At 49.7% G+C, this 19317-nt stretch overlaps 1 protein-coding gene across 1 annotated transcript in view; it reads right to left on the bottom strand.

Annotated features, from left to right (window-relative positions):
* The window catches only part of LOC8040892 (protocadherin-like wing polarity protein stan), a 103433-nt gene that overhangs the window by 56702 nt on the left and 27414 nt on the right, over positions 1-19317 (bottom strand). The window contains exons 9-12 of the mRNA XM_040215540.3: positions 16296-16405; positions 7804-7968; positions 2322-2476; positions 1053-1219 (exon numbers count right to left, since the gene is read on the bottom strand). Of these exons, the coding sequence (XP_040071474.1) occupies positions 1053-1219; positions 2322-2476; positions 7804-7968; positions 16296-16405 (597 nt within the window). The remainder of the gene's footprint in view (positions 1-1052; positions 1220-2321; positions 2477-7803; positions 7969-16295; positions 16406-19317) is intronic.

Raw genomic sequence — 19317 nt, 5'->3', positions numbered from 1 at the left:
TCTAGCCAAAATATATCCACCCTGGATATTTTTATGCAGATAAAAAGCATACAATGCGAGTGTGGCGTATGGGCTTGGAGCGCAGAAAGGGCCGAAACGATATGCGATATGGCTGAGGCAGTACAATCCACTGAACGGATGCTTTTGTTATAAACGATATTCGTCATGACTCGAGTTATTTCTCTCGGAAAATTTACGTGTTGGTACATGTCAATACATTTTTTTATGTTACTGAAACAAGACGACTCTGAGCCAAAAATCTAGTGGGCGAGTACTAGGGTTGGCAGGGGATCTGACATCATATAGGCAATGAGTTGTCCAGACCTATTTTGTTGACCTAATATTTGCCATCTCACTAAAACAAAACATTTCTTCCTCAAAAAAAACCTGGTGTATGTAGTTTTTTCCCATAAAATAAAGTTGCCTTTGAAAGGCTCAAAAAAACACTGAAATAAAATATAAAACATTTTGAAGTGCCTAGATGGAACACATTTAATTTTAAAAGTTCCACAAAAAATAAAAAAAAACTTTAGTGCAATATTTATGCCACGATCTGCAATTTAGGCGGAGGTCATGACCCACTCTGGTCCTCACCCAAAGAACGATGGCCCCACCCACTACTGCTGGATTGGCTTGGCTGTTAGACTGAACACGTTCTCCCTGTTGCAACGTCTTGTGCGTCTATAGTATGTTGCAGGGTAAGAAGGTAGGGCGAGGGAAAGGAATGCGGGAGAGGAGGAAGTGGACGCAACGCTGGCGAAGGGAAGAAGTTTCCTCCTTCCCTTGTCATTATTCCATCCATTTCCTCCTCTCCCACCTTCCTTTCTCTCGCCCTACCTTCTTGAGTTGTCGCTAACTATAGTGTGGACGTTAGGACATTCTAGAGACGTTTGCTGGATATTAAAACATCCTAAAGATGTCTCTGGGATGTTACAATGTCTTAGAGTAATTTGTGGGACATTACAATGGGTCCTACAGACGTTTGTGCAACATCACGACATTCGATGGACGTCTTCGGGACCACGAGCACCGCTGAGGGAGCATGTACGCACCTGCAAGGAAGTGTGGGAGCCCTGACCGACGAGCAGATGTAGCAAGAGTCCCGCAGGAGTCCTCGTGCGAAAGGTGAGCCCCAAGGACCAGGGGAACTGGATGGGGCGCAGCAGGGGGTTGAACACCAGGTAGCCGTCCCCGTCGAAGCGACGTACGGGCTCCACCCCTGCACGGGGGACAGGCCCACCGGGCGCATCAGACAGCCACACAGTCCCAACACACAACACGCTAAGGCCGGGGAGGATAAAAGTGCTCATGTAGCTTGAGGTCAGCAAAGACGATTTCCTCATCTTGTTTTCTGTCAGCCTCAGACAAGCAACAGTCCTCGCCTTGGACAAGAGCATCCAGACCACGGATGCCTTGCGACTGGTAGGATGGTTTAAGTCAAACTAGAGGCAGTGCCTGGTGAGAACAATATTGCTGCATGCAAAAAAAGCCGGCTCTTCCTCGTTTTTTTTTTTACCGGCACATTGAAGTGGGTCTAGAATTTGAAGACACTTATGAAACTTCATTGGAGTGCATAACAATAAATGAGTTCAATTCTGCTAGGATAAAAAAAAAAGAATAATGACAACCGAGCATTTAAATAATAGCTCAAAATATTTGTGAATGGGCAGCTTGGAGGCTAAATCCAGGGAAACTGTACACACTCTAGGAGGGAGCAGAGCAGCGTGAACTTACGACGCCGCCCTTGGCGACTACCAGGGAAAGCAAACGAGGCTTCAACTCGACAATTTGAAACTGCAGTTTTGCAGACAAGGTTTTTTTTGCGCTCAAGAAACAGTGCAATTTCACATCTAAAACTGAAATCAGAGGCGAAAATTATTGCGAGTTGTCGACAAACTGTGTTTGCGCATAACTTTAGCATTCGTAGCCATGAATCTGCGTAGATATTCCAATAGTTTCCTCACGAAAAATTACGATCAACTTGAGTAACATCGGGAACACAGCCACCTTTACATAGTCAAACGCGGCTGCCCGAATGGTCCTCAGCAAGGACGTAGTGCTGGGTTAGATCCCTCATTGAAGGCCGGGCACAGATTGCACACCAGCGTTGTCTCGGTGTTTGGCTGGAATTTGAGTTCAATCGGCGAGGGTGCGAGTTCCAACTGAACACTGAAGCAGCCCTCGTGTTTTCTACTCTTTCCAGACACTCGAAACCAGAAACTGCTAGGTGCCAGCCACGTAGCACGTTCTGCGTTAAAAAATGCCAGGAGAGCCGACTGCGCACGGTGTCGCAGGGAGCCGACTGCGCACGGCGTCCTCACCCTCACTGCAGTCACGCCCCCCGAAGCCCAAGGGGCACTGGCAGAGGAAGCTGTTCCACCCCTCGGAGCAGGTGCCCCCGTTCTGGCAGGGCCTGGTCTGGCAGAAGCCCCGCTTCTCGTGGCAACCTGCCGTGCTGCCGTTGTTGGCCACAAACCTGCACAACACAACGCTCCCGCTCTGGGCTCTGCCAGGGATGGCCTCTCTCTTACGGTCGGTCGCCTTCGCCGCAACATCCCAAATGAAAGCACGTTCGTAGAAACTTGAAAGTAAACATTTGGCAGAAATCTGCCTGGTTGGGTAAGAACAATTAGAAGAGGAGGACGGAACGCCAACCAAAAATAAAAAGGAGCCCAACGTTTCGAAACCTGCTTGGTTTCTTCTTCAGGGGCGACTGTGTGCGCGAGGAGCAAGTGGTCTTCTTTTACGGCGGTGGACGTGATGTTTTCGCGATCGTAATGTGGCTGAGCCCGCTGACGTAAGCCGACGGTAAAGCGCCAAGCGACCGATTGATGTTTTGCGGTGTGGTTTGAATGTGCCATGACTCGACGAAGAGCCTTTGCCGGGAATTGGTCTCAATGTCGAGGATACGTGTGTCGTCGAAGTCAATGCGGTGGTCATTCGAGTCACTGTGTTCCGCAACCGCGCTGCGCTCATGATCGAATTTTTGCACGTCGGTTTTGTGCTGGCGAAGTCTTTCTTTAAAGTTTTTGGTTTCGCCGATGTATGTGGCAGGGCAGTCCGCACAAGGAATCTGGTAAATAACGCCTTGCGCTCTTTCCTTTGGGGGACGATCTTTTGGCCGGGGCAACGTTCGTAGAAAGGCTCCCACCTTTTTGGCCGGAGAGTTCAGAGGGGAGAACCACCAAAGTATCACCTGGCTCGTGGCACCCGTGCTATGACACTGTGCACTGTGCACAGTGCACAGTGTCCGTATTTGTCCACTGAGGATGCGCATTTGCTTCTTTACAGTAAACCCTCGTTAACACGAGGTCATAAAAATTAGAAAATAATTCGAGATAAGCAAGGTACCGAATTTTCATCGCACCGATCGTGCATTCTGCAAATGGACCCCTTCCAACAACTGTGCCGATTCACGACTCCAGCAAAACTAACGGCATCTAGCGGGAAAACAGGAAACCAGCTGGAACAGGTCACTCTGCGCCTTTCCACGTCTCTGGTGGTTTTTGCGAACATGTGTTGTCGGCACGGTGGCGAACAATGTAAACTGACAAAAGTCAGAATATTCGTTAAGCGTGCCTGAGTGTTCATTAGTGTGGTGAAGTTTCAGTAGATTGTTTACTTCATCACATAATTTAAAGCCCGCTTACCCCACAACATAAGGTCACCTTTTTTTGATTTCTTGGATAGGGAGGAATCACAAAAAAATGTTTTGAGTTCTTGTCTGTCTCGAATCACATTCGAAGTGACAACTACTTGCTAACTAATAAGTGGTTAATAGGGATGTAGAACAGCGGACCAAGGGCGACAGACTTCGTGTGTCGCTGGAGGAAGCACAAGTGTTGCAGTCAAGTGAAAGCGAAAATTTGATAGCTGCTTTTCCTGAGTTTGGTTGTGATCGATTAGCCAACAGATCGAGTCACCAACACTGGTCGGTGTGCTAGCTGCTTCCCGCCGAAAAAGCCCCCCGAGCACACCGAAGGAATTGGGCCAATTTCACAATTAAGTGATTTCGGAAAACTTGCCCACTGAGTACGATTAGGGAGGGCAATTGTCTGCTTTCAAAAGGTGGAGGACGCGTCATGCAAAGTCAGAGGCTGTCATGACAACACGAGTTCTTGCACCTCCAAAATTTATACGATGCCCCGTTGCAGCCAGCGGCAATATACGTCTACTACATTTTTCAGGCTGTCCGGCCAAAAATATTTATTTGCCCATAATTTACTCAATGTCTCCATTCGGGGTTCGAAGTCAAGTACGATGTACAAAAGTCTGCGTGGATCTCCGATGGAGACTCTCTTTCCAGTTTGTCCACGTTTGCCTCTGTGCTGCCGGCTGCCATTTGGTCGAGTTGAAGTGGTATCTCACTTTTGGTAAAATACTTTTATTCTGCAGTACACCTACTAGCTAGGCAACTAAGCTCAAATGTCAACCCATTAGTGGGACATGATACGTAGGTTCATACATTACCAGCATATTCATCAAAATGACTCCGCGATTGACACTAAAACCCGAAGTGGAATACGATTATAGGCGGCTTAGTGGGGTGCCAGCAGGTTAACGTGCTCCTCGGTTCAAGAAGCACTTGCTTAATTTTCGCAATTTTTGTGCAGCTTGAGCTGTTGTCTGAGCCGATGACTAGAGCTGTTCATTAAATGCGGATATGCACAAATGCTAGATTCCGCAGACAAATGAATCGTGTGTTCGAGGCTTGCGAGTTGGTTAAAAATTAAGCTCGGTGGCACAATTCCGTAGCCATCACTGCCGTCCTTAGCTGATCAAGTCTGAATAGAGCTAATTACAACCACTCTGGAGCCCACAGTTTCAGTTTTGATTGAAATTCCTGAAACAAAAGTTTGATATGAAAAGAATACACAGCGCTGGGAAAACAAAACTATGCTCTGAAGGTCAGATTCACCGGCTACACTTAACGGTCGCAGTTCAAATATCTAGAACATAGGGCATTGAACCAAGAAAATCTGTTAAATTGAACGCAACTCCCGTTCAGCTGGCCCGGCCGACCCGACGCGACCTGTTCCCTGTCACCACGTTTGTTTGGGGGTGGTGCCCCCTATAGGTCGCTGGACTCGCAAATAGACACAGGGTGCTGTGGGGAGAGCAAAATTATCAACAAGCAATAGTTATGAGATGAAACAAAAAACTGAAGAAAGCAAACAAAAAAAGCGATGAAGAGTGGAAGATAATTTTGAGCACGAGAGAAACAGCGGCAAAACAGCGGAACCGAATGCTAAGCCGAGTTTGGGGGAGAAAAAAACTAAAACAACGAACATTCTTGATGCACACACTGCTCACCGAGTTGCCGCAAAAAAACAATACGCAAAAAAACAATACGAAGTCCCGTGTCGGGACTTCGTATTGTTTTTTTGCGGATTGTTGCACGCAGAGACGCAAACCATTTTTTCCATTTTGTTTTTCCTTTGGATTGCCGTTTCTTTGTCAAAAAATGGATGGGCCACCACTTTGTATTGTTATCTTTGCGCATTGTTATACACAATGATGCAAAATATTTAAATTCTTTTTATTTTTTATTGACGTTTCTTTGTTAAAAAGTATTTGGGCCACCATGTTAATCATCTGCTGTGCCCTGCCCTGTTTTTCTGTAATTTTTGTTGACAAGATTTTGAGATATCAGAGGTCCCTCCTGAAAACCTTTCCAAATATGCATTGTGCCCATCGGAGTTCATTCCATGACAAGGATATCTTTCGACTTAACTGATATTTAGAAATAGCCGAGTTTGAGTTGAGAAAGATTACTGTATTTTTTTTTAAATTTTCGCAGGTGCAGTGGTTTCATGCATTCGTACCTTCTTTCCTGATAACGATAACAAAATGCCACCATAGCACTGCCAATGCCAAGAGCTTGAGCCAGGAAACACACTTTCATGAGCTTCGGAACAAAAAAGAAACAAAAGCGTTCGGAACAAAATGGTCAGGTGCCCATTTTGTTCCGAATGCTTTTGTTCCCGTATACTACAGTACGTGAATGTGACACCAACGCCCAACGACTTCGCCGTGACGTGTTGCAGCTATCGCTCCGACTACTGTTGATTAACAAAGTACTGCAATTTTTTTTGTACTCCCCTACATTTGTTAGTTAGTGCTTCTTGCAACTTCCGACGTTCATCGTGACTGGCAGTTTGTTCCCAGAAAATTTCTATCATATTCTCAACCAGTCTACTCTTAGAGATTTTAAAGCCTCTGCTGAAACACCCGATATATCCAAATCTGGACAGTGCGATAACGTGACATTGCATTCTCACGTGCTGTTAAGGGGGGACATGGCCTCTGAAATCCAAATTTTCAGAAAAAAATGTTTTTTTCAAAAATTATATGTTTATGTTTATTAACTTCCAAAGAATGGTTTCAGAAAATTTAATTTATAAACATGCAGGATTTATCTCGCAATAAATTATTTTCGACATGTCGGCAGCCCTCCAAGTCAGCAGGGAGCAAGTTTGTGTGTTTTTTATTTAGTGCTGCTTCATACTCGTTTAACATAGCCAGAACATCTCACCTTCATTTGAAGCGCCATTTACTCTAGATTTAGCCCGTAGAGACTTTCAAAGTTTAAAAGTATCAATGGCCAGGAAAACCCTTTACACCCAAACAGAAAAAATCCTGAAAATTTGGTATGAGCAATTCATTGGTTGAGACCCGAAACAGGGTTCACTATTCGTCCTACCCGTTGATATGATACTGTGTCGTCTTCAGTAACACCCTTTCACAGTATCTTCCACTTCAGATCATATTTCTGCTTTGCTGCTCTTCCTTAGCATGATTTGCCTCTTAGTTCTTGCCAGTTTATTTGTTAAAAAATGCCTGCCACAAAAGTTAGCTTGCCTACAAATGACACAAACTGGTAGCTATTGCCAGGGGAACAGCAAAGTCTCAAAGAGGAAGGTGCTAACAATGTCCCAGGTGAATTTTGCCTACCTCGGGCTCATAGAAAAGAAAGAAACCTAAAGTGGAAACTTCAAATGCATTTTTCTCAGTTCCGCTTTTTGGCAGGAAATGTGGTATGAGGAAATGTATCATTTGATATTTTGAAAGTGTAAAGATTTCATTCAGTGGTGTCCTGGACTGAAATTTCCTGAGGAACAAGTTAAGGTACTCATATTCTGAAAAAGCCAATTTCTTCCTGACAAAAACTGAATATTTTAAAACACAGAATTTTGTTAAAATCTTTAGCACTTTTTGAGTGTTATTGTTTTTCTCTAGAATAGCATTTTCTACAATTAATTTATACCTTAACTTGCACTATGGGTATTCTACTTTACATTAAAACAAACGTTTTGGGGATTGCAATTATTATATTTTTTAAATACATTTCCTACTGAAGTCACTTTTTTCTGGAGCTTCTTAAGCACTGTGTGTTGTAGAATTGCCCTACAAGACTGAAGCTTTAGATGTCATCAATCCTAATGGGGTTCAATAGACCCTGAAAGTTTGAATCAATTTAAGGAAACGGTTCAAAAGTTGACCCTCCCAGGCCATGTCCCCCCTTAAGGCGTCAAATGACCTGAAGTTACATGGCACCATGACGTGACACAGTGATGCCACGTCACCTAGTGTTGCCCAACACACATCACATAGTCACGTGATTTACACCGGCACCAGCAACTTGACCAAATGAGCCATGGTGGCTTCCCATAAAATTTAGCAGGAACATTAGCACGCTAAATTGATTCGGCAACCGTACCATACGGCTACAGCTAGGCGACGGAAACCTGAACTCGGCTTCCGTTAAAATGCATTTCAAATCGGGGCCGGTCCGAAACCCACTTGTTGAGGTCCACCAGCTGCTGATCCACGTGGAGGTCCCGGATGCAGCCGTCAAAGTGCATCTGAGACACCGGGAAGTGGGTTGGAAGGTCTGGCAGTCCACCGAGCTGGAGTGGTCCGGTCAGGTCCAGGAACCGGTAGCAGGTCTGCATCGCGTCCGAGCACCTGCCAATGGCAGTCAGGGGCCAGTCCTCATCAATCTCTCACCCTGAACAGGGCAAGCAACACTTAAGTAAAGAGAAAGGGCTGGAGGGCAAATGAGAAAGGCTGTTCAACCCTTGGAAGGTCGAGTTCTTTTCCCAAAAGATGTTTCCCAGGGGTTGGGTTTTGTTTCCGAAGAAAGAGAATAAGAAAGACACTTAAGACTGCTTATGTGTGGGAATGTGAGAGCATTCCTACAAGCAGCGTGCCACATCTTTCTTTTTCACACTGCGCTACGGCAGTGACATCACACTCCCCCCCTTTGCAGGCGTGGCAAGCCCCGCCTTCTCTATGAAAGCTTTCGTGACGAAGCATCCACGTTGTTGGTTGTTGTGCTTTTCTTTGTGTTTTATTTCTGAGGCACGTACATTTTGACCTTGAGCGGCGCAAGCACGATGATGTATTTTTATGGCCATCGTTTGGGCACAACGCCAACGCCGCCTTTTCGCGTAATGGGACATATAAGGCTTTCGCCTTAAAAAAGATCAATGCACCATTTTTTTTTTCTTAACCATCTGGTGCAGCAGTCCTCAACCACTGATGTTTTGGGAACACCTTCTGGATCAGCAGAAGCGCTCGGGGACCCTATCCACTCGGGGAACGAGGGTGTTAGACAATTACGACGACAAAAGGGTAAAGAAATGCATATGAACCAACTTTGAAGCTCTAAAATGAAGAATAGATCCTACTTATTCAACACACATGATTTGGTCTACCTAGCTTTGTGGGACAGCCAGCATCAATGATAAAAAAAGTAAGTTTTATTGATCGAATTGATTGACTGGCGAGGGCTTGGGGAACCTCGAGGAGGCCTTCTAAGACCCTAAAGGGTTTGCCAACCCCCATTTGAGAACCACTAGTAGGAGCACATGCAGCACTCACAAGCTATTTATGTCTAGAAGCATCAAGTGGAAATGTTGAATGCACAAAGTTGTCACCCCTCTTCCGTTCGGTTTTATTTTGGTACATCTGCTTCTGCGACATTCCGGCGGGTTCAGATACCAAACCGGAAGGAGTTTACAAGGCTTCTCCATTGGATGGTAAGCTCTCATCCTCTAAATTTCATTCGGAAAAGCGTTAAAAATTTCAACTGGAAGAGCCAGCGCTCTAATTGCCACCACTGCCAGAGCAACTGATATGCAAAGCAACCATCATATGCATATCACATACATAGAGTTTCTAATTTAGAAACTAAATAGCCCTATCAAAGCGGAACACCATGTGAATGTAACGTCTTTAAACAAAAAGTCAGTGCGAGTGTGTATAGTCTTTTGCTTACCAGCAGTTTCGAGGTTGTGTTATGTCTAGGGTTCGGAGTTTTCAGTTTAAACCGATAAAAACCGATAAAAGTACGCCGAATTCATTTTTGGAAATTCGGTTTTAACCGAAAAAGGTCAGTTTGTAGGTTCAGCGTTTTAGGTTTAAACCAATAAAAGTACGTCTAATCCGTTTTCTAAAATTCGGTTATAACCAAAAAAGGTTAGTCTCTTAGGGCCGCGTCGAGGTGGGTGGGGGAGGGGGGAGGGGAGAGAGGGCTTTGCAAGGTTCGACATTGTGTGACGTCTTCGTAATTGCCCTCTTCCAAGGTTCAACATGCAACAAAAGAGGTCTTGGATTGGCTTTCACGGGACATCTGTGTTTTTTCTGTGATCGGGCTTAGTTTGTCAGGTCCCTGTTCTTAAAAAAAGTTCGGGTGTCGTGCACTTCAGAAGACATGGAGGAAAGCCGTTGATACCTTCTTATCACCATCTCTCAAACTTTCCTGTGGTTAAAAACATAAATACAATAGATTTTGTTTTGCCGTTTCACTGGTTTCTGTACGGTCATCACCTCAGACGGTCACGCCGTCAGAATGGGAAGGAAAAAGAAGCGTGCTGAAGATTATGCCCGCGAATTCCGCGATTTTGAGGTGTGTCCTGACAGAAGTTGTAGCGAAGACCACGCTTATATATGTGCCGTTATTCTTTGAGTGATCATCTGATCCCGTGTCCGATGGTGCTTCCTTCATGTTCACCGAAAAAAACCGGTAAAATTTTTTGAGAATGAATATACACCGAAAAAAACCGAAAATCGAATTTTAAAATAAACACCGAAAAAAGTACGCCGAATTTTGAAAAAATAAAAACCGAAAACGCGGAACTCTAGTTATGTCTAACAGCTATAGTTTACCATAGACACAACAAATATGAACACCCCCTGCGGTACTATGCGCGGTTTCAGTGAGGCGGGCACTTTCAAATGTGTCATCGCCGCAGTGCATGTACGGCGACAATTGTTAATTAAAGGTTAGGTTGGGTGCAGTTAAGTTAGGTTAGAATGAGTTAAGTTTTAAAAGGCTAATGCAGATCTTGCAGGAACCAATGTCAGCTGGTTACGCAGGAACACCGCACTTTACTACTGGGCAATGGTTTCTGCCATCTAGTGGTTTCCCCTTTCCCGTGAAAAGCACTACATCGGACAAACGGGACGATGTCTCAATGACAGACTTCGGGAACACAATAACAATGCCATCAAAGCTGACTCGAGTTATTTAGGAATCTATTGCCAAGACTGCGGGTGTTCTCCACTTCTGGCCAACTGCAACATACTAGGCAGGAGCAATAACAAACTGATGGGAGAAATTGTAGAAACTGTGATCATTGTCACGCTAGATAGCTTATGTATTAGCACCCCTTCATCAGCTTTAGGAAAAGTCACCTAGTGATTTGAGCTGCAATTCAAGTTATATGTAAGAGTAAAAGAAGATGAAGAAGTGTAATACAAACCAGTGAGAGTCAGTGCTGTGTGAGTGTTCTTTCTTTGTGTGAGTGAACTTTGGAAGTGTGTCTGTTCATCTGCACTGTGAAGTGTAAGCATGGACCACCAACTTGCCCAAGCTGAAGGACTAACTCGAGCGATTCGCCAGATAGAGTTTGCTGATCAGCTGATCGCCAAACAAACAATAAGCTGAAGAATGTATTTGCAGTGAATGGCGTCTTTAAGTTTTCGGCGGAACTTAAGTTTTAAGATGTACGAAACCTTGCAGTGGCCTTGATCAAAGTGTTCGCACCAGCACGTGTCTGCAAGCATAATTTTTGAAGATAAAGACAGTGAAGTCATACGTGGGTTTTGCAAATAACGAACGGGCGCCTCCAAAATGTCATATGGCTCAATCTTGGCAAGCAATATTGGACACCCAAAATCCTACTGAGAGGGGGCTAGGGTAATCTTACGTTATGTTAGCTTGAATCAAGAAAATATCTTAGCAGTGACAGTTTTTTTTATCTTTTATTTCTATGGGCTAATTCCCCCACACCTAAATTTTATTTTTCCGTACGGCCCGCTCCATCTCAGCTTTGTGGCGATTCGAGCCACTGCAACAAAAAGGTTGCCAACCACTGCTCTAGGGTGTATGTAACGAGATATTGCTGTGACAAGTTAGTGGCGCCCCCCTCCAGTCCGCCCGTCTGCAGCCGCCTGGCTCGGCGGGCAACATTGATCACCACATCAATAAACGCCGTTGAGCGCACGCGCTCCGGTCAGTCATCGTCCACCCTCAACCAGGCTGCGTGTCGTCTCTTCTCGGCGGGTGCTTCGGCCCCCTTCGTCCACGTTCCAGAAAGTTCGTGACACTGGCGACGAGGAACCGTGGCACTGGAGGCTACCAACGTGCACGGTTCGGCCCACGCCGCCGAGAGAGTCGGAACACCGCACCCCCGCTCCTGTCGCCATGCCGCTGTACGGGAGGCTCGAGCCGTTCGACGGAGATGGGTCCGCCTGGCCAGTCTACGAAGAACAAGTCCACGTGTTCTTCCGGGCGAACGACACGCCGGAGGAGAAACAACGGGACATCTTCCTGGCCAGCTGCGGGACCCGCGTCTTCAGCCTCCTGCTCGACCTCCTCAAGCCGGCCACGCCGCACGTCAAATCGCTGGGTGAGCTGCTCGCCACGCTGCGCTCGCACTTCAGCCCGGCGCCGTCCACGCTTATGGAGCGGTTCCGCTTCAACAACCGGAGCCGCCAGGACGGGGAGACCCTCGGGCAGTTCGACGCTGCGCTACGAGGGTTAGCGAGCACCTGCGCCTTCGGCGACCAGTTGGACTCGCTACTCCGGGACCGGTTCGTCTGCGGCATCAACAACTCCGCCATGCAGACGAGACTCCTGGAGCTCCCCGACCCCTCGCTGGACGACGCGGTGAAGGCAGCGCTGGCGATGGAAGCAGCAGCGAAAGACGCCAGCGAGATAGCGCGTGCGGCCGGCTCACCGTCGACGGAAGCGGCGGTGAACAAGATGGCGGCAAGGAGCGGTGCCTGCAGCCGCTGCGGTGCTGCCCACTCCCCCTCACAGTGCCAGTTCGTCCAAGCACAATGCTTCACGTGCGGGAGAACTGGGCACCTCGCACGTGTCTGCCGAGGGGGGAGGACGAGCGGCGGCCAGCAGCAGCAGCAGCCTGGTTCAAGCCCGGGTTCCAGCCAAGCCCGCGGCCAGGGTGGCCGTCGCAAGAAAACGAGTCGGGGACGAGCGGCACCAGGCCCGGGTTCGTCTTCAGCCAGGGTCCACGTCGTGGCCGAGGACCCGCAGATTTTCGACGTGTGGCACACCAACAGACTTCCATCGTCTGTGCCACCATACTTGGTGTCCGTCGAAATCTGCGGTCACCCCATCACCATGGAGCTGGACACAGGGGCCAGCGTGTCGGTCATGCCCGGGAAACTGTTCAAGCGGACCTTTCCCGGCGTGTCCATCGAGGCGTCTGACATCATGCTGCGCAGCTACTCCGGGCAGCTTTCCCAGGTCCAGGGTCGGGCCCAAGTCAGCGTTCGCCTTGGCGACAGGGAGGCAATCCTTCCCCTTTACTTAACCAAGGGGTCGTCGCCGACGCTGCTGGGCCGAAACTGGATTCACTCGCTGGGTGTTCGGCTGCCGGAGTACCAAGAAGCTGCGCTGCACGTGGTGCAAGACGTCCCGAGCCTCCTGACCGACTTCCAGTCCCTGTTCCAGCCAGGGGTGGGCACCTTCGCCGGCACGACGGTCGGCATCCACGTACCCGAAGGAGCCCGGCCTCGCTTCTTCAAGCCGCGTCCGCTGCCGTTCGCCCTGAAGGACGGGGTCACCCAGGAGCTGCAACGGCTGCAGCGAGAGGGAATCCTGGTGCCCGTCAAGTCTTCCGAGTGGGCTGCACCAATTGTCCCAGTCCTCAAGCGAGACGGCCGCGTCAGGATCTGCGGGGACTTCAAGGTCACCATCAACCCCGTCGCTACCGTCGAAAAGTACCCGCTGCCTCGGGTAGAAGATCTCTGGTCAGCTCTGTCCGGGGGACAGAAGTTCACCAAGCTCGACCTTCGAGATGCCTACCAGCAGCTGGTGCTCCAGGATGCCGCCCGGAAGTACGTCACCATTTCGACTACCATGGGACTCTTCCAGTACACACGCCTTCCGTTCGGCGTGGCCTCAGCCCCAGCCATCTTCCAGAGAGAGATGGACAACCTCTTCAGGGGCATGAGGCACGTGGCGGTGTACTTGGACGACATCCTGGTTACCGGTACCGACGACGGGGACCACCTGCAGAACCTGCGCAAAGTCCTGACACTACTACAGGACGCCGGTCTCAAGCTGAGGCTGGACAAGTGCGTGTTCCTGACCCCCAGCGTGGAGTATCTGGGACACATCATCTCCCAGGCTGGCCTGGCCCCGGCACCCCGCAAGATTGAGGCCGTGCTCAAGGCGCCGAAGCCCAAGAGCAAGAAGGAGCTTCAGAGCTACCTCGGCCTCATCAACTTCTACAGGAGGTTCCTGCCCAACCTGTCGACGCATCTGGAGCCGCTGCATCGCCTGCTTCGTGACGGGCAGCAGTGGGCCTGGAAGAAGGAGCAGGACTTGGCCTTCCAGCGCAGCAAGGAGCTCGTCGTTAAGGCTCCAGTGCTGGTGCACTTCGATCCGGCCAAGCCTGTGGTCCTCACCGTGGATGCGTCGCCGTATGGGGTAGGAGTCGTCCTGTCGCACCGGGGTCAGGATGGTCAGGAACGCCCTGTGGCGTTTGCTTCTCGTCGACTACATGCGGCGGAGCAACGCTACAGCCAGCTCGACAAGGAAGGCTTGGCCCTCCTCTTCGGGGTCCAGCGCTTCCATCAGTACCTGTGGGGCCGGCAGTTCGAGGCAGTCACGGACCACAAGCCGCTGCTGGGGCTGCTGGGACCTGACAAGGCGGTCCCAGTGCAAGCATCGCTCGTGTGGTACGCTGGGCCTTGACGCTGGCAGCCTACAGGTACAAGCTGGTCCACCGCCCTGGGAAGGACCTGGGACCTGCCGACGCCCTGAGCCGCCTGCCCCTGCCGGAGGTGCCTGCTGCCGTTCCTGAGCCAGCTGACGTTTTCCTGCTGGAGCGGGCCTACCCGGGGGTGCTCACCAGGACTGCGGTGGCGCAGGCGACCAGCCGGGACCCGGTCCTGTCTCAGGTGGTCAAGGCGGTTTCCCGAGGGGAGGAGCTGCGTCACCAGGGGTACAGCCACAAGACCGCCGAGCTGAGCTTGGAGCAAGGCTGCCTCCTGTGGGGTTCCAGGGTGGTGATTCCACAAAGTCTGCGGGCCAAGGTGCTGCAGCTGCTGCACGCGGGGCATCCTGGCATCGAAAAGACCAAGATGGTGGCACGGTCGCACGTTTGGTGGCCTGGCCTGGACCAGGACATCGTGCACCAGGTGCAAAGCTGCCAGGTCTGCCAGGAGCACCAGCGAGCCTCGCGCCACGTGGAGATCACCCCCTGGCCGTTCCCACAGAGGCCGTGGTCCCGCTTGCATGTGGACTATGCGGGACCCTTCAAGGGCCACTACTTCCTGGTGGTAGTGGACGCCTTCTCCAAGTGGGTGGAGGCACTGCCAGTCACCAGTCCCTCGGCAAGCGCGACCATTGCGGCGCTGCGGCAAGTCTTCGCGGCGCAGGGATTGCCGGACATCATTGTGTCCGACAATGGTCCCGCTTTCGCTAGCGCCGAGTACCTGGACTGGCTGCAGAGGAATGGAATCCACCGGATGCTGGTTCCGCCGTACCACCCCGCTTCCAATGGTGCGGCCGAGCGAGTGGTCCAGACCATCAAGGACAAGCTCAAGAGGAGCCAGCCCGGGGATTTCCGGACCCAGGTGGCCCGGGTACTGTTTCAGTACCGGACCACACCGCATGAGGTCACTGGCCGTGCCCCCTGCGAGCTTCTGCTGGGCCGGATGGTCAAGACCCCCCTGGACGTCTTGCATCCAGACCTCCGGTCCACGGCGCTCCTGAAGCAGCTGAAGCAGAAGCTGGCTGCTGACCGAGGGTGCCGTCCTGGGCCTTTGCCGGAGCCGGGAGCGTCGGTGTACGCCAGGAACTTCCGTCCTGGCCCACCCTGGTCTGCCGGACATGTGGTTTCACCAGCGAGCGCCTCATCGCTGCTCGTCCGCATGCCCGACGGGACCACCTGGCACCGGCACGCCGACCATGTCAGGCCTCGCCTCGGGACCTGGCTTCCACCCTCGGTCGTCGCTTCAGAGGACCAGCCTGCAGGGGGCCCAACAGCACCAGTCGTGGCCAGCGGAGCGCCACCCACCCCGGAGGCGACAAGCGTCGCCACTCCTGTGGCACCAGTTGCAGCGGTGCCACAACCAAATCCGGTCCCTGTAGCTCCACCCGGTGGAGCGCGACCAGTTCAGGCAGCGCCCGGCGTTGCCACACCTGGCCCGTCGACACCAGTGCCCAGGCGGAGTGCACGGCAGAGGAGGCCACCTGACCGCTACTCGCCGGGGTGACCTTCATCGTCGACAGGCCGGGACTTTGCGTGGCCAGACGCCAAGATGGTGTCGGCCGTGCGCATTGTGTTTAGTTTTGTTTATTAACAAACAAACTGGGGGGGAGGAGTGTGACAAGTTAGTGGCGCCCCCCTCCAGTCCGCCCGTCTGCAGCCGCCTGGCTCGGCGGGCAACATTGATCACCACATCAATAAACGCCGTTGAGCGCACGCGCTCCGGTCAGTCATCGTCCACCCTCAACCAGGCTGCGTGTCGTCTCTTCTCGGCGGGTGCTTCGGCCCCCTTCGTCCACGTTCCAGAAAGTTCGTGACAATTGCATGATGGTGTTCACGATAAAAAACAATGCCCTGTGCTGTGTGTAATTCTCTCCTCTGTGTCCTTGTGTTTCGCGCTGTTTTTCATCATGAACGTGTACCAACTATTAGCCCTACTGTTCATTCTAGTAAGAGATATTGCACACTTGGAACAATTTCGGAGCAGAGTGCAGGGAGTTTCCGAGAGGCAGACAGGAGCGGGATGTGGGCAGGGCATCCCACCTGTGCTCCAGGTGGTGGGTGGTGCTGTTGGCGCACTGGTAGCCTCCCGGGCGGTTCCTGAGCCGGTCGGCCAGCACGGGGTCGCAGCCGTCCACCGAGAGGAGCACCGTCTGGAACACGCGCCACTTTAGCTTCACCAAATATTCCCCTTTTGTATTGTTTTCATTGGAGAAACAGTCGAATATCGTAAATGCAAACTCGAGGGAGACCGAAAACTTGTTTGAATAAAGCAAAGTTTGAATTACAGGGAGTTTCCTCCCATAGAGGCGCGTAGGATGGGATCTGCAAGTGAGTTTGAATTATCTGAAAGTTTGAATTAAGAGAGTTTGAATTATTCAGAGTCGACTGTATTTATGTACTGGACAGTGGAGTGCTTCGAGATAATTAGGCAAGGAGTGGATTGGGACCAGATGGACCTAATGGCATATTAATCCTTCGAAGAGGCCACTTAAATTGGCTTCCTAATGTATCCTGCTACAAATCACTGTGGAGATGCCTGGAGCTGGGGTATTTTTATCTATCTATATATTCCTACTCAAATAAAATTTAAAAAATTCTAAAATTACTGCGTAAATTGACGTTTAAATATGATAGTTTCTAATGTAAATCTTTCTTCATTAAAATGCTGAGGAAGTGCTGCGAAAATTCCAGGAACAATTTGTGTTGAAGTCCAGAAGCTCTTCTATCAGATTTAAAATCAATTCCTTTAAATTTTTTTTTATATAACTGTCTACTTCCCATGTCCAACATAGTAGCATTACAGCAATTCAAATGTTTACTCATTTCAAAATACTATCACTCCATCATGGGACTAAATAGGAGAAGACATACTGTACACATTGTAGGAATATCTAAGGAAAAAGACAAAAAACCATATATGAACAAGTTAAAAAAAAATGTGATAACATGTAACTTCCTCAGATGGGTCGGTCAAACTGCCAAAAACAAATGCAACAGATCAAGCAAAATGACGCTCAGCAATAGACTAGTACAAAGGCAGATGCCGGGGCAGATCATAGTGGAGTTTCTGATTTTAGTTTTATTATACTTCAAGGTGGCTTTAGAACCACCAGACATGGGAAAAAAAAAAGAATCCGAAATAATTTATAAATTTAATATAACCAAAGCGCTTTCACATTTCTTAAGGAACAGTACCGTTGTTTTTCCTCAATATTTAAACGGGTGCAGAAATCAAATTTCGGAATTCATTTCTCTGCTTCAACATGAAGCGGACTGAAGTAGGATTTCACAAACACACATATTTTGTCGGAAAAAGCGAGAAAACATATCTTAAGCTGAATTAAACTAATAACCAAAAAAATCTAGAGCCCTTCCACTTCACATGAAGATGGAGGACTAGCAAAACTGTTTTTATCTTTACGACGTCTAGGACGATGCCTAGAGGACAACGTCTATGACGATGCCAAGGACAACCTCAGGGACGACGTCTAGGACGACCTCAAGGACGACTTCTAGGACGACCTTGAGGGTGACTTCTGGGATGAACCCTAGAGAAATTCAGCCTTTCCACTCTGGCGCAAACCAGAGTGGAATGGCTGGAAAGGTTGCCGCCATCGATAAGCGACGGTGGCAACCAGACAACTGGCAAGCCGGTTGTCTGGTTGCCGCCGTCGCTTATAGATGGCGGTAGCTGTCTGGAGTTTTGTGTCACCATTTATTTGTCCACGGACACAATACTAGGGAAACTAGCCCTTAACAGCTCTGCTCTAAAACACAAAGATTAATAAGTAATTTAGAAGCCATAGGAAGCTTCCTAAAGAGCACAAGTGCCACGTGATTATAGTGGTCAGTCACGTGACTGCTACTGCCACTTTTTCGCAGGCTCCCGTGGGCACTAAGTACAAATTCGTTTTGCGCCATAAATAGAGTAATTTCTTGTTATTATGAAATAGGTTTTTCGAATTATCTCTTTTATTAAAGTTCAACGTGGTCTCAACCGAAATGCACACATTTTTAAATGCATTAATTGAAGCGTATCGACGAGTGACCACCCTTATTACGAAGGCCGCGGTGCCGAAAGCACGCAAGCCCACACGGGGGCGCACAGAGACCCTTGCGTTCCCCCCCTCCTTCTCCACCGAGGCAAACGGCAAACTGGAAAAATGACAAAAAGAAACCGGAGTGAAAAGGTGACGGAGGGCAGAGCGAGCAGAGCGCTGCTTCCAATGCCGATGCGCCGACGCAGGCAGGGAGCAGCGTCCACGTTCCGACGCTACTCACGGTACCTGCGGCCGAAGCTGCCCGACTCCTGCCGAAATCGGGTCAAAAAGCGATGGAGCCTGGAGGAGATCATCCCTTCAGGAGCCGCCCCACCCCACTGACAAGTGCGCCTGCGGCGTACTACACGCACACATGCGTCGTATGGGAGATTGGGAGTGTTTACCGAAAGTCGCTTAGATATGTGAGGTTGAGGAAAGTGGCTGGCCCAAGTCCGAAATCGCCAAAGAATTCGACATTGTGGCATCGGATGTTCAACACTGTCCACCATTTTGCAAAACAAGCAATATATTGGATGGGTTCGAGATGTTTCTCATGCAAGAGAAAGTGCACCCGCGACCCGAAGATGATAAATCGCCAACTGCTTCACGACCGTCGGATTTTCTCTCACGAGCATGCTTGCTGAGCCGGCGTACGATTCCCAGAGTTGCAACGATCTCTACAGGAGTGCGTAAAAATATGTTGGCAAAGCCACCGAGGATAACTTTGATTCATTCATGCTTATCGATGCGGACGTCGCCGTTGCTGCTCCTGCCATGGATGCTGCAATCGTAGACCTTGCGTGCAGCCAGGGTAAGCACGAAGCGACGTCGGAGAGGCACCTCGGAAATTGCCGACGACGGCGGAGACGCGAAACATCCTACGGCTGCTTCGAAGCAAAGTGAAGTGCAGCGGCAGTAACAGTGTTCTTGCGATGCCTGCAGCTGTTCAAGGAGAACTAACACCCGGAAGAAATTATTGGCAAACTCCACTTGATAATGTTTTTACTCAGTAAAGCTGCCGC

Source organism: Ixodes scapularis, unplaced genomic scaffold (genome assembly GCF_016920785.2).
Source record: "Ixodes scapularis isolate PalLabHiFi unplaced genomic scaffold, ASM1692078v2 PGA_scaffold8__174_contigs__length_109621045, whole genome shotgun sequence".
In the NCBI taxonomy this organism is placed as follows: Eukaryota; Metazoa; Arthropoda; class Arachnida; order Ixodida; family Ixodidae; genus Ixodes; species Ixodes scapularis.
Note: the sequence above shows the minus strand (reverse complement) of the source record. Positions and strands in the feature narration are given on the sequence as shown.